This window comes from Columba livia, chromosome 3, assembly GCF_036013475.1.
Source record: "Columba livia isolate bColLiv1 breed racing homer chromosome 3, bColLiv1.pat.W.v2, whole genome shotgun sequence".
NCBI classification, from domain to species: Eukaryota; Metazoa; Chordata; class Aves; order Columbiformes; family Columbidae; genus Columba; species Columba livia.
In genome coordinates this window covers 54493640-54509570 of record NC_088604.1, presented here as the reverse complement: position 1 = coordinate 54509570, position 15931 = coordinate 54493640, and the positions used below count along the sequence as shown (strand labels likewise).

The following is a 15931-nucleotide window of genomic DNA, read 5'->3' as shown; positions in this document are numbered from 1 at the left end:
TGCTTAAAACTTTCCAGTTGTGGGGGTTTTTTAATACTTCATATCAGTCTGCCCTCTCTAACATCAAATGTTTTCATAGCTGTGTGGAGTGTACCTCTTTTATATGTCCACTGTGCATCCAGTATTAATATTGTTTATGGATTAATATTTAATGTGAATACTTCTAATATTAATGTTATAGATCAGCATATTTAATTTTCTGTTGGCAGTTCTTGTTTCTTTTTGTTTATTCCGTTCAAGGATAGCCCAAATTTAAGGATAGGCTTGCTTTTAGTGAGGATACAACATCCAGAATCACTTTAAACATGGAACTTTATATCTTGATTCTAGAGTGGAATCAATTTAAAAATTACTATTCCTCAACTGTATAGCACAGAATTAATACAAATAAATCCTATAATAAACATGGAGAAAATATAATCATCAGATATCAGTAAGCAATAAGCAGATATTTTAATAGAAACTGTTTTTATCTTGTAATCAGTCAGCTCAGATACTCTCGAATTTAGGTTATGTTACTATGAGGATCCAAACCTGTACCGCAGAGCCTTTCCATATGCTGTCTGAAAGCATCTGCAAAAAACATCTGTTGACAGAAAAAGCTTGTCTATTTTTTTGCTACTGTGAATGTCAGTCCTGGCTAGTAGATCACACTCAGTTTTGGAGAGACGCATTCCGTCTCTCTCTCTTCCCCTGGCAGGCCACCTACTCCTTCTCTGAGGGGCTTTTGAAGCACCTTCTGGCAAGGTGGAAAGAGCTGAGACACAAACTACCATTAAAAATTTGTACATCCCACTCATGGCTTGCCAGAGTGTATGGCGTTCAGGTGGATGAAGCTTTTCAGGTTCCAGATCCTGTTTTGGTGACTAGCTCCTGTGAACTATGTCCCCTGTGTGCCCTGTCCCCTGCCCCCATGGTGTGTATGTCTGTAAAAAAGGTCAGGAACCCCTCCCTTCCCTTCTCCTATGGCTGTGGAGTGGCAGCAGCTGGACCAGATGCTCTGCTTATTCTCCAGTCTCCCCAGTGAAGAAAGGCAAGGACCATACCACAGGTGTCCTGAGACACATACAGCTGGTTCACATGCCCCCATTAGACCACCCTGAAGTAAAACTGCAGATTTTTTAACCTACATTAGGTTAAATGTTTAACCTAACTAGAATTTCCTTTTAACACCTTATTATAACAGTTACATCTTTTAGCGTCCATTATTAACAGCTAATCTGATCCTGTTAGCACAGTGTGAAAACCACTGATGACAACTATGAAGGTTCTGTTTTGATGTGCAGGAAAGTAGGAAGGGCACACATGAACTCAGAGTCCAAAGGAAAGTGTCACATCCAACCACTGCTAGCAACATGAAAATTATTGTCTAGGGCAACTAAAAAAATATTATAACAAGAGGAAAATATATTTTTTTTTCTTTTTCAGAACCACACAAGAAAGAAAAAATGATGGAAATTGGTGAATATTCTCCCCTCTTTATCTTACTTTTCAAGTATCCTAATGTTTAAAATTAATTCCTGTCAGAAGTCAATATTTTATTTTGTTCACCTGTTTTTTACAGCCAAAACATCAAAGAAAGAAACAAAAGTACATGGTAAGACCTGTGAAATACAGTAAGTTTTATAGTCCCATTTATCTGGTTTGATTTTAAGCTGAGACAGGATTAGGTGAAGGGACCAAAAAAACAAAAACCAAAAACCAAAACAAGCAAACAAAAAAAAAGTGAAGCCAGAGATAAAGATTTGCTGGTTTAGTCAGTTACCTGAGCAAATAAATGGCCGTGGAGCAGACATGCAGCCATTTGGTCTCATGGAACTGAGATCTGTTCAAGTGTTGTTAAGAACAATGAGGGTGATAGTTTTTTATTTCAGTTTTTTAAACGTTTATCTTTTCAAGGAAAGGGGTCTGCTTGGACGTTACCATTAATGGATGGAGAACAAAACACAAAATAGGAGTTTCAGAGTGTGCAGAGGAGGAAAAATATAGGTTATTTTATTATGGTTTTATTCTAAACACCCATGCATTTTATTCTTGTAACTGGTGCTCTTCCTTATTCTACTTCTCCAGTTTATCCATATTTGGGAGAGCATAAAGATTTTCAGCTCACTTTACAGCCAAGCTTGATGACTCATTTCATCAGATGACTCTATTTTTTCAAATATAATTTCTGAGCAAAAAATACCTACAGGAGACAGTCAATTTATGGAAAACTGAATCTGTCCTCTATAGCATAAAAGCCTATCACAGTGCTTCAGAATGAAGAATAAAGAAAATGTGGAAGTCCAATTAATTTGGTTTAAGTTAATGCAATTATGAGGAAGAATAAACAAATTAAACTGAGAAAACATATGTTCAAGGAGGACACTTGAAAGTTGATCTTCCCCTGTATCAATACTAGAAGAGCTCTCTACTTCAAATTTTCAATAAACTAAAAAATCCTCCTTAAATTCTCCAAATTACTAAAACTGTTAAAAGGAGATTTGTGTTGCATACCCTCCACTTATGTTTGGCATGTGCCTATTCTGAAACCTATTTTTACACCTTCTCGCATTACTTGAAAATAAGGGAGCTATTGAAGCTCCATATATATCTTACATATTGACCTTGTTTTCCATTGCTTTTAATCTGCAGTTTAATTAGTCATCTGCCATGAGACTATCTAAACAAGCAACATATGTGTGTGTCAGTTTTGGTCTGCATAAAAAATGAATGTCTGCTCTTCGTAGATAGGTACCATATTGACCAAGGGAACAGGTGTTAGGATCAATCTTAATTTCTTTATGTATTTGCAAAATTTGTTTCCTGGAATATTTTCTTTTATTTTACAGCCTCTGTGGAAACTCTGAAGTCAAAAGGTGAGTAAATTTATTTGGTTTTAAAATTGAAATGAAAGAATGCTGGTTTTAACTCTACTGTTAATGAAAAAGCTTCTTGTGACAAAACTGCTAATAGGTGTGACTTAAGTGGACCTTTTGAATTGTAATGACTCCCACATTGCGGAACATCAAAGGGCTTGGACTGAATGATCTCTAGAGGCCCCTTCCAACCCTAACCATTCTGTGATTTTGTGAAAGCACCTCTAGAAAACAGGTGTCTTTTCCCAGAGTTGTCCATATCTTAAGAAACTCTGTTTCTCCAACTATATCAAACTCAGTTTCTAACCCTAGTTTAAACAATAAGGTTTTTCAGAAAGACAGAAAGGAGAAGTAACCAATCTTCCATGGACACATGACACAAGGAATAATATTTCTCTTTTTGCCAGTCCAGCTACAGCACAAACCCAGTGACTGAACACTTGTTTTCTTTACTGGGTCCAAGCAGTTTTACAGGGAGCTTAGTGAGACAGTTTTTGCCATCCTTTCCTACCAGAACTGCTGATAGGAGAAGGTGGAAGGTGTGGGAGCATCAGTGTCTGATCCAAAGATTGTTCCTTTCCTGCAGACACAGACAACAGGGACTGGTGAGAAAACTCAAGGGCTTAAATCCAAGCCAAGCAAATATTTAATTGTTAGTGTCTGACTTTCTAGATATATACAATGCAAGACACTAGTTCTGAATTGGCTTCAAGAACATTACAAATGTCGGTTGTATCCTGGACAAAAATGCAATATGGCATGGCAAGTTACAAATCACGCTTCACTCTCAGTCCATGTTTATTTGTATCAATGACCACCTTGTTTTATAAACATTCACTTTCAAACAAATAGGACTTCATTTATCAACCACGCAGACTTATGGATTTTGGTCACTGAGTTGTCCACCACAAGCCAAAGGTAGAGAAAGGTGAATTTCCAGTTTTTAATACCCTGCTATCATTCAAGAATCTTCTTTTACTTCGGAGTTCATCTCTGAAGCCTCATTCACATTAAGCAGTAAGTACTGTCACAAGTAGCCAGGCTGAATTGCAAGGCAGTAGAGTGCTCTCCTGGAGCATGAGGAAGCGTTGCAGAATCACAGCTGTGGAGATTAATACAAGGAGATCAAAGCTGATACATTATTTCCTTTATTGGGCGCTTTTAAGTTCCCTGATTCGTGGGCTAAATTCATAATGCTGTCATTGCTCCGCAGCTGATTGTTCTAGACAGTTCTAAGTTCTAGACAGCCAAATCTGAAAATAAAGGTAGTCTTCCTGCTATGGGTGATTGAATAAAGCCTTCCCATGTTGCTTGAAGCCTCTAAGCACTTCTTTTTGATACATTATTATTTCGTCTGTAATGCTGTACTATGCATATGAAGGCAACATTTCAAGATCTGTGAACCCATTTCTGCCCAGCCTCTGTCCATCAGGGTCTGAAAAGAAGTGAAGCAGTTGCTTCTTGCAGAATTAAGTTCCCTTATGCAAACTTGAAGATTTATTCGGTCACCACTAGGAAGTATTGTCATATACCTTTTGAAATTATTATTCCTACAGATTATATTTAAACTTTTCTTAAAAGTTATTTTGTCTAGGTCACTTGTAAAGTCTACAAACAGAACTAACAGGGTTTTTGAAAAAACAGAGCTTTTACCTCTATGTTTTATTGCTGTGTGTAGCCTCAAATCTGTCTAGTAAATACCATATTTCATATTAATTTAGATAAGAAGCAAAAATTTGTATTTGTAGGTCTTCATTGTGTCTCCAGCATTTTGCAGGATGAAAACAAACCCTTCCTTAAGAGTTTCTATTACATAAAACAAGAATCTTTCTGTTATTTCTGTTGTTGAAACAGCAGTCCCAAAACTGAAAATGTTCGTTTCAGCCATCTTAGTTTTACTATAGGGTCAGCCTAATGTTAAACTTGAAATTATTCTCCAGTATTTAAGTAAATAAAAAAATTTTTTCAATCAGTCACCAATACCTATTTAAAAAAAAAAAAAATCTGCTGTTATCTCTGGAGTAACTGTTAATTTCTGAAAAAAATACTTGTTAACAAGTTAATACTAGTTAACAAATTTGATTTTATGTTGCTGATTTTGAAACACAAACATAGCCTGTATTCCGGGGTGGGGGGTGGGGGGAAGTGATATTTGTATGAAAATGTTACAGTTGTTCCTTTTGCCTCTTAGTAAGAATCACAAAGGAATGCTGTTATTTTCTTCTACATACAAATTTTTATGATAGACAAATTCTAGTAGTCTTTCATGCAAAAGATTCTGTAATGTCAGTATGACAGGGAATATTTTTCATCCATGTAACAGAACAGTTCCTAAATCATAATAGGCACTTCTTATGTTCATGATTTGTTGATATTAGTGATGTCACGATGAGGAGCTCCTGCCTCTGACCTCAGGGTTCAGTGAATGAAGTGTTTGTTTTCTTTAGTCTAGTCAGAGCAATTTCTTTTAGCTTTCCTTCACACCAAGCAAACACTTCAAAATAGCTTTAAAATCACTGACATTTTGGAATGCATATTTCTGATGTAGATGTTAGTTATGCAATCTGACTCTTTCCGGATAAAAATATTCTGACAAATTTGATTGTAGACTACAACTATTGAGACTGCAGAAATATTTGGTTGATGAATTTCTCTCCTGGCTACTTTCAGCACAAAACAATGTCTGCTAAACTCTCTCTCATTTGATTCCAAGGAACTTATTATGGAATCAGAGAAACAATTATCATAGAAGTCATCCATTTGATATACATTATGCCAAGAATTATTATGTCAAGAATTTTGCTGAGAAATGAGAAATTATAAATGGAAATCCAGACTCCATTTAATTAATCTATATTTTTAACTATAAGGTACTGAAAATATGGAACTCTGACAAATTTCTACTTTTACTTTTATGTGCAGTCATTCTATTTTGTATTATTTCAGGCAGGGTTTTCTGGGGTTTGGGTTTGTTTTGGCTTTTTTGTTTTGGTTTTAGTGCCTGATATTCTTCTGCTAGGAGAAAATCATAGTGCGTCCATGTCACTTAAGTCACATGGCTAAAGGATCGGCTTTTCAAATTGGGAACATGTGCAATGGGACCAGTTTTTACAAAGAGATGATCTTTTGGGCTGCCACTCAGAAGTGTCAAGAACTTTGAAAAATGTTCAGTGGAAGGGATGAAATCTTGACCTACTCAGAAAACTTGTCCCCGTTCTAACAGAAACAAAACAAAACCTTCTTTGGAGTCTTATTCCAATCACTGGCGCTATGTGCACAGGCTTTCTATTTATACACATTGTTTATTGCCTTGATGATAAAAGACCTCTCAGCATTATCAAAGTAGCTTCACTTCCCCTCTCAAAAAGCAGAAGGAATAATGCGAAGTCCTGTTTGTCCTTCCAGATACTTCTCTGCCATGACCAGATGATGCTACTTGGCAGTTTCTGAAATTTACTAAAGTTCTGATCTATCTCATCAAGTTCTTTTTTACAAACACTCACTCATAGAAGTGTTGTAGCATTATTGATGGCACTGACAGCCAGAATACTATTAATAGTACTAGTTGTTATTTTTAAATAGCAGCCTAAACACTTCTCAAGGATGGCTGGTTCCTTCATCGTAACTGCACTCATGGTCTATAACTGTCACATGAATTTGAAGACTCTAGTTACCTGATGTTCTCAGAAAGCTATGTTGTTTTTCTAGCTTTCAGGGCAGTATCCAGAAAATACTTGTATGTTTTATTCCATGAGTATTCTGGTTATCAGAAACTGAACAAACCAAAACTGGTTTAGTTTTTGCTATAAAGGTTAATTATGCTTTGGAGAAAGCAACAGTTCTCAGTAATTCATTTTACTTTTATCATAGCTGTTTTTGCAGCTTTAGACCCAAAAACCACATTTTGGAATGCATACAGGTCTAGTTTCTGGTGCTCCTTTTCATGTACTTTCTTCAACGTTAAAATAAGCTTATTCTTCAAGATGGTGAGCACTTCAGCAAGATTTTTAAAAGCACCGTGATATTGATTTGCTCAGTGGCAGGGCTCAATGCCCAGATTCATCTAGGCATGTAGGTGTCCAGTTTATTGCTGATTTAAGTAGCCCTGCTGATCTAGGCCTAAGTAACATGGAGGTCAACAGCAGAGATCTAAAATAAATGTTAAGGGACTTTGTTCCTCTTTGACTTTCTCTATGTCCAGCAACATGAATACAAATTTAGGTACTTGGATAGAAACAGAGTACTCACATTTTTTTTTTCTGTGGATCCAGTCAGTCATCCTTTCAGCCTAGACTTTATTTTCAGGCAAACCGGAGATTATTTTAAATAAAATAAGTTACCTGAGGTAACTGCAGTGCAGAGGTGCAATATTTCACTGTTTTCATGGAGCTTGCTCACAAACACCCGCTCACCCCACAGCATCTTGGGATCAACAAGAGCAAGTGTCAAGGAGTGATTGATGTGTGAGTTGGTCCACCCCACTCAACATGAAGAAGTTCATCTGTCCATACTTGACATTTCACTGAATCTCAGGAAAGGTTTCTTGCTGGGAACAGTAGATCCTTCTTTTGGCCTCCAGCCCCCTTACAGGCATTGCAGAAAGGCCACAGCTTACCAACTGAGCTGCCCTGCTTGGGCCGTCAGGCCCAGCAGCTTCAGAAGGCTTCCCTACTGTTTCGGCTGCAAGCCTGGCCCCAGCAGGACCACCAGGACATCCCTTCAAGAGCAGCAAACACACCTGGAGGCACTACATAAGTCCTTTGAAGTATCTGAATTTCTCAGCATAAATAATAACAGAACATGACTCTCCCTCTAAAAGCCAAGCTCTTAATTTACAGCTGAGATTTGCCATAATAAAACATTGTGTTGAAAATATTTCTGTGCTTGACAGGTTGAAACAACAAACTGAGGGGGTATTATGTGCTGATAACTCTGTAGCTGCAAAGACATTGCTGTACTTACCAGTCATTTGACGTAAATTAATTTTCAATGTCTACTTTATATCCTGCCATTTACACTGATTGTTTATTCTTTGCACCGCTTTTAAACAAGGCAATGACAATGAAGCTTATTTTCTTAATGCCACTTTTTTGTCTCAAACACTGTAAGAGCACACCTTTTTAAATTAAAGCAACCCTTCTTATTTGTCATAGTAGTTATAAATTATGGCTACAAATGCTAGGTTTCACAAAAGTGAAGTGTTGGTAGTTCCATTTATAACTAAAAAAAATATGTCTACATATTTGCAAGACTTAACCCTGAATAATTCAGTTCTGTGAGAAAATACATATGTTGTCCTAAATATATTCAGTAATCTACAGGAAATCTTGTACAATGCCAAACCTGCCATGTTAATTGTCAGAAACTATAAAAGACATCTGTTTTTATGTATGTTTCCTAAGAGACCAAAGTCTGAAGAGATTTATTCCTCCACCTCCTTTTAGATCATTTAATCCTTACTGTGAAGCCATGAACAAATAATCTCTGTCCCTTGTCTCTTAAACTGTGCAAATCAGTTTAGGAACTGTGCAAGCTGATGTTTGAGAATAATCAGTTGGATATGTCCAGACGTGCTGACCTGGGCTGTTACAACTGCTTCCCCTGGCATCAGTAAAGGTCTAGTAGCCCTCCTGTACTAGTGGTTTGGTTCACTCTTCTCTCTTGTATGCAGAAATCACAGTATTAACAAGAACCAAGTTAGGTGACTGTAACATACAGTCTCACTGTGGCCCACTGTCCTCAGTAAGATTAACTACATGCTTAACATTAAGAACGTGTGGAAGTATTTTGCTGTATCAGAGATTCAGAGTGGAGGTTTCTTCTGGTGCAAACATAAAAACACACTTGTGTGGGGAACCCTCACACAACTGGGTAAATTAGAGACCTTCTTAGTTTGCTCTCTTCTCCGTTATGTGACATGCACTACAGTTAACCTCTGTTTCCCCAAGATCAAAAAGACGATGCTACATATTTCCTGAAAGAAAAAAGTTCCCTGTTTTGTTTTCTTTTTAAGATGGGTAAAAAAATGCTTATTATGTAGTCATATATCAGTGACAAAAAACAAAAAGGTATCTCATGGGTGCAAATCTTTGAAATCATTTGCCACGAAGTAATCTGTAAACATCTAAGGAAAGCTTTGTCTCTTGAAGCAACATTTCTGACCAGAAGTCTTATTTAAACCTTATCTTTGTTTTGCAGCTGTACCAGGAAAGAAGGAAGAAAAAACAAATAAGGCAGCAGAGCAAGGTAAAAAAAACAAACAAACAAGCAAACAAACAAACAAAAAAAATAAAACAACACACAAACCATATTAGCATTAACTCCCTTAAAAGAAAATGGCACAGAACAAAAACTTCAAACAGCTAGATGACAACAACCTTTAAATCCATTGCTCTGCTAGTAATTGTCAGAGCCTGCTGTGCTTATCAGAGCAACAGGGAATTTCCACCAGGAACTGGCTTTGTTCCACTCCACCAAAACTGTAACCCCCATAAAAGCTTAAAGGTTCTGTGCTGGGACTTTGTGTCTCATGGATCTTGTGAGAGGCTTCCTGCCTCATTAGCCTGGGCAGGGATCAGCCTTTACTCTTCAGTCTTAAAGAGTGACTTGCAATGAGATAATGGGGCAGAGGCCCCCTAAAGTCAGCTGAGCTGCCTTATCCCAAATGAAACATTAGCCCCATGAAGAGTCATGAAGGTCCACTGCAGAAACACTCAAAAGCTTTTGAGAATGAAACTTGTAGGTGTTTTTAGCAAAAAGCTTAGGACTGGTGCAGATGAGGCATGAGTGAAAATATCTGGGAGTGGGAACACCATAAGAAGAAAGGATACAAGAACTGCATGTGTTGATAGCACACAGTTCAACAGGTCACAAAACATGCATACAGTTTCCCAAGCTAACCAGGCAGGAACACCAAGGGACAGTCTACATCCAGGCTAAAACAGAAATCAAGCAACTAAGTGATGATGGTGAACATAAACAGGATTGAAGCCTTAAAGTAGCTAGATAAAGATGTATCTTTTCCCATTATATATACTCATACTTAGTATTATTGTTACTTTCAGCATTATATCCAGCATACCTGTTTCTTGTACACTTGTTAAAGGCAATCTATATTATTTTTAGGTTAGTATGGTATGGAGGAAACACTATCAGCCCTGGCTTCCTTTATATGACACACATCCTAATCTATTGTGTTTTGTTAATAACTGACTACCAAGTATTTGTCTACCAAGTTTTGTATTTAATCATGCACAAACTGGCAATTAGAGCCCTCATGATGAATTCCACATTTTCAGTCTTACCGTACTGGAGTTTTTCCAAACTTGTCAGTAACTTTCAGAATAAAGTATATGACATATTTACTAACATAGCTTTGGTCAGTTGAGCTATTATCCCCTTCTTTTCTCCACTTTCTCAGCTTCAACTTGACCCAGCAGAGCAGCCACCCTGCAGCAGCTGTCAGCTGCTTGTTAGTTGTCATGGAAAATGTTATAATTATGTGGGCCTTGGCCTAGATTTCAGTCATTGTTAGTCTGGTTGTCTCCACACTATTTTCCTTTGCCATACAAGTGCTTCCTCAGTCATCTGCACTGTTTTCCGTCTGTTTGGTTATCTCATGCAGCAATTAGGTGATATTTATTGTAAGATTTGTCCCTGCTACAATGTGCCACCATTAGATGGGACTTCATCTGCAAAATATTCTAAATGTGAGGTAAAGAGCACAGACTGAGCAGCACAAACCACAGTTTCATATCATTGGCGGTGACCAGGGGTTTCTAAATCATCAGTTGTGATACCCAGGAAGCTCAAAAAGGGGACACACTCTTTCCCATGACAGCAGTCAGCAGTGGCAGCATTATCTCCTCATGCCAGCAGATATCTAGTTTCTGCAAGTCAAAGGAATAGGAGCAACGTGTAATGTCTATCACAACTATTTCTGCATCTACTTCTAAGCGTTGGCAACAGTTCAGTTCCATTGCTGCACAGAAGTGAATATAAACACTTTCAGACAGCAAGTGCCTCTGCTTCACATTTCTGCACCCTACGTATATGGAGCTGCTGCCAACACATTGATCACTCAAAGACAAATGAGCCAAAAAATCTTTCAGGAAGCTTTTTAATATTAGCATGTACTTGTACTTCTCATGGAAGTGTAGAATATAAGGTGATGGAAGTAGCTCTGAGTTATGTTTTGAGTGAAAACTGTATCTAATTCACTGATTCTAGGTATCTGGAAGATCTGAGTAAAAGTGGGGACTTGTTCTCAATCAGGAAAGTATGAATGGACCAGGAAATAGTTTTTAAACTGAAAGGGATTTTTGAGCTTTTTGGGCTAAGTGAAATCATTGGCTCTGCTAGCTGTTGTATGTCAGGACGCATGTCAAAAAAAATAGAAGGATTTAGACCTGACCAAAATTAGGACTTGGAATTTAAGAAAAACACTAAATAAAAGGAGACTTATGGGAAAATCTGGAGTGATGATGGCTCTATTTATTTAGCAATCAGGATGTAGCTTCATTGATTTAAACCTGAAGATTTTAGTGACCAAACATGCTGCTCCAGCTCTGACCTCAAATCCCTGTGGTCTGGAAATGGGCTAAAAGGTTATATCAACATTCCAGTATCCTTATCTTTTATTAGTAGTAAATCAAAGTTGCATGTAACATTTTTAACTGTAAACAGGAGAGCAAGAATGCAGAGAGCTGCTAGAAGTCTCTAGAAAAAGGCGGTACTTTAACTCTTTGCCTTCTTTGTTAGAAAAATGGCATGAGCAAGTGTCAGACAGTTGCTAGGGAGTTACTGCCTGTTATTGAGACAGCTGAGAATTAATACTTAAAAGAAATGAAGAAAAGGAAAATGTTTTTTCTCGTGATATCCAATAGTACTAAGAAAAGCGTTAATTACTATCAGTTAAAACTAGTCATATGAGACTGAGATTTTTTCATGCTTTTGTTGCACACCTACAAGGTACTAGGTGAAAACCATTAGCTTTTTTTCACATACAGTGTCAAGTAACAATGGAGTGGAAATCACTTCCAAGATATATTCAAGCACTTAGGGACAACATATATTTAAATAAAGTTTCATTAGCTGAGTGTGTTTAAAATCATTTCCTATGTGAACGTGTATTCTAATATTTCCTTTTTGTTTTCTCTTTTCACTTTTGCTTCTCTTCTCTTTCCTCAGATAAATCCAAGATGAAACAAGGAAGTAAGCTATAGTTTCATATATTGCTTCTCGCTATAACTGATAAAGCAATGTCAGGTGTATAAATGAGAGAAAAAGAACATCCAAAAGCTCCCACTGCTAGTCAGAATTGCAGATTATGGTTGATTAGGCAGACTAGAACTGAAACAACAAAGCTGATAATAGTCATAATGGATATATGGAGAAATTCTAGTCTGTTTAAGCTGAAGAAGTTTCATCAAAATGCTGCATATTCTTTCTTGAAAAAAGAAAAAAACTTGTGCAATATCAGCACAGAAAACCCATTTTAAAAGTCTGTATCTATTATTTTACATGCAAAAGTCTTCTCTCCATGCCTGCTCAGCTCACTGCAGGTCTCAGTTATGTATTCCGATATCAGTATGAGCTTAACACTGCAAATCAATACAGAGCAAGTAGCACAAGGCTCTTGTCATGGAATTTGTGCTTCAGGTTGTCATTTTGCCAAGTTATAGCAGAATGTCTAGCAGACCTCAGTAAGTTCAGGCCTACAGAATATGGCTGTTCACTTGCTACTCCAAGTTTCGTTATCTACCTACTAAATACAACCTCCTCTTCCTCTTCAGGAGTCTTGGCCTCTTATGTGTAGAAACCAAGAGTCTTCTAAAAGAGTTCTTTAAGATGATCTGGCACTGAGTTGCTGCCAAGTTTCTCAATAGAAAGAACTTTTTGCATCATATCTGATGGAGAACATTGTATTTTTTTTTTCCAGAAAATAACTGTTAATAGGTATTTTTCGGATAACATGTGTAAAACAGTGTAATCAGTGGTTAAAACACTCAATTAACGTGCAATAATTAAAAATCTAAGTCTCTGGTCTTTCTGACTAGCCTGTTTTGTGACAGTCTCATCTATCTTTTTAATTTTGGTGAGGAAGCTTTGAAGATCTTTGTTTCATCAGCCCAGAGTGATGATGTCACATTTTGTCTGAAACAGAATTCTTGTTTTCTATCTGGTTCAAATTATTTCTTAAGCCTCTTACAGGGGACTGCCCTTCCTCAGACAGTAGGAAGTAGAATCTGCTTCAAGAGGTATCTAGTATCTATGCCTAGCAATCTTCACTACTTGTCTGTAGGCAGAATAAAAAGCAATCTTCATCTTCATCATTCTATTGCTCTCTCAGTTCGATACACATCTGACCCTTAGAAAATAATTGTTTCAATATGGACACCCTTGGAGTTGGTCAGCAAGAATGGACAAACCCAGATGAGGGAAGCAAGCCACAGCCACATCTGATGAATCAAAAGGCTCAGTTCTGTCCTTTCTGATTAAGAAAGTTGAAAAGCTATGTGTATCTCATATTAGGTTGAAACTTGCATATTTTGTAAGTTTCTCAGTTGTCAATAAAACACATTTTGTGGACTGAACTCTCTGAATGGAAACAGGCGAATTTCTTACAACTCTTCCAAACACTGCTTTTCACTACTTTTTTTCCAATGTATAATTATATTCTGTTATATGATCTAGATGCTTCTTATGATTAAATCTCAGAGTTTCACTCAGTTATGGCTTTTGACTGTCATATGTGTGAATATTTCTTTTACAGATCCTGGAAAAGAGAAAGAATTGAAATCTCCAGCTGCTACAAAAGATAAAGGTAACACAGCAGGACCTTTTTATATAAAACCCTAAGATCTATGCGCATCAAGAAAGAAAAGAAATCTTGCATTGTATTGGCCATTTTGTTTTTATGGTATGGTTCAGTCAGGAATTTAATACTATTTCAGTAAATTCATGATAAATCTGAATTGGTTTTACCTGAATCAGAAATGCAAATAGAGCCTTGGTTAAGTGAAGCATCTGTATGAAAACTTAGAAGTCTAAACTCAGAATTTAGGAACACTTCTTAACCTTTGTTATTACAAGTTGCAAAGTGAAATAAGTCTTGAGTGATCTTTGTTCTTTCATCACACTTAAAAAAGTTTCACTTTAGGAGCGTGCTAAAACTGATGAAAAAAAGTTTTGTACTACACATTTAATTGATATCATGGTTCAGTTAAAAATTACCAGTTATTCAGTCAATTATTGTCCCAGAGGTATTAGATGTTAACCTTTTATCAGTCTAGCTTCAAAATCAATAAATTATTTTTACAGAATATGCTAAAGAAAAGGAAGGAAAGAATCCTACGTCTTTAAAAGATAAAGGTAAGAATACACGATAGAATATAAACCTTTTGAAGACCACACAAAGTACAATAAAGATCTTAATTTTAAAATGATCATTAATTGGTATCATGGCTCAGTTAGAAATGAGCAGTTATTCAGTCAATTATTGTCCCAGAGTTATTAGATGTTAAACTTTTATCAGTCTAGCTTCAAAATGAATAAATTATTTTTACAGAACATGCCAAAGAAAAGGAAGGAAAGAATCCTACGTCTTTAAAAGATAAAGGTAAGAATACACAACACAATATAAACCTTTTGAAAACCACACAAAGTACAATAAAGATTTTAATTTTAAGATAATCATTAATTGGTATCATGGCTCAGTTAGAAATGAGCAGTTATTCAATCAGTTATTATCCCAGAGGTATTAGATGTTAACTTTTTATCAGTCTAGCTTGAAAATTAATAAATTATTTTTTCAGAACATGCTAAAGAAAAGGAAGGAAAGAATCCTACATCTTTAAAAGATAAAGGTAAGAACACACGATAGAATATCAAACTTGTCGAAAATCACATGAAGTAGAATGAAGATTCTAATTTTAAAATAATAATTGTAAATCTTTCCCATGATGAATCTTAACCAATCAACACTTGATTGATTAAATTTTTACACAAGATTTATAGCATGAAAAAAAGAGTGGGGAAAGGACATAAATAAAATATGATGAGCCAACTAATGCTCAGAAATCTCAAAATTAATTAAATAAATGTAGCAAAACCACTCTGGGTAATAGTTAAGAACTTTCTTAAGAACTTATTTTTTCTGAACAACACGAAGTGTTTAATAGGAGCCAGTCAACAAAATCTGAACTGAATGTTTGCATAAATCTGTGGACATAATAGGAATAAATTTTATGGGCATGAGTGGGTAATGGGTTTTCTAGTGTCTCTAAAAGCTCTAGTTAAAAACCCATCCAGCCAAACACCTGAAACATGAGAGTTAAAAGAATCATAGAATGTCCTGAGTTCTAAGGGATCCATAAAGATCATGAAGTCCAACTTCTGTCTGTGCATATGACAAGTCCTCAGTTCACAACATGTGTCTGAGGGTGTTGTCCAGACTCTTCTTGAACACTGTCAGGCTTGGGGCCGTGACACTTCCCTGGGGAGCCTGTTCCAGTGCTCCATCACCCTCTGGGTGAAGAAACTTTTCCTAATGTCCAATCTAAACCCACCCCATCACTTCTTCCTGCCATTCCCTTGGGTTCTGTCATTGGTCATCAGAGAGAAGAGATCGAAGTCTGACCCTCCTCCTCCTCTTGTGAGGAAGCTGTAGACCGTGATGAGATCTCCCCTCAGTCTCCTCTTCTGCAGGCTGAACAAACCAAGTGACTTTAGCTGCTCCTCATGCTGTTTCCTCTCCAAACCTTTCACCAACTTAGTAGCCCTCTTCTGGACACTCTCAAGTAGCTTTATATCTTTTTTATCTGATGGCACCCAGAACTGCACACAGTGCTCCGGGTGAGGCCGCACCAGTGCAGAGCAGAGCGGGACAATCACCTCCCTCGCCCATCTGCCAATGCTGTGCTTGATGTACCCCAGGACACGGTTGGCCCTCTTGATTGCCAGGGCAGACTGTTGGCTTGTGTTCAACCTGCCGTCAACCAGAACCTCAAATGCCTCTCCACAGAACTGTTTTCCAGCATCTTGTTCTCCAGTCTGTGTGTACAGCCAGGGTT

General features: G+C 37.0%; 1 protein-coding gene across 50 annotated transcripts in view; it reads left to right on the top strand.

Annotated features, from left to right (window-relative positions):
- TRDN (triadin) overlaps positions 1 to 15931 on the top strand; it is a 233660-nt gene that overhangs the window by 148129 nt on the left and 69600 nt on the right. For 42 of the 50 annotated variants that reach the window (XR_010471337.1, XR_010471336.1, XR_010471335.1 and 39 more), the window contains 9 exons: positions 1429 to 1461; positions 1565 to 1597; positions 2832 to 2858; positions 9057 to 9104; positions 12048 to 12071; positions 13633 to 13683; positions 14181 to 14231; positions 14428 to 14478; positions 14675 to 14725. Coding sequence is in view for 47 of the 50 variants with exons in the window: in XM_065056785.1 (XP_064912857.1) it covers positions 1429 to 1461; positions 1565 to 1597; positions 2832 to 2858; positions 9057 to 9104; positions 12048 to 12071; positions 13633 to 13683; positions 14181 to 14231; positions 14428 to 14478; positions 14675 to 14725 (369 nt within the window). In the remaining 3 variants the exon portion in view is untranslated. The remainder of the gene's footprint in view (positions 1 to 1428; positions 1462 to 1564; positions 1598 to 2831; positions 2859 to 9056; positions 9105 to 12047; positions 12072 to 13632; positions 13684 to 14180; positions 14232 to 14427; positions 14479 to 14674; positions 14726 to 15931) is intronic. The other 8 variants (XM_065056784.1, XM_065056796.1, XM_065056794.1 and 5 more) reach the window with 8 other exon arrangements.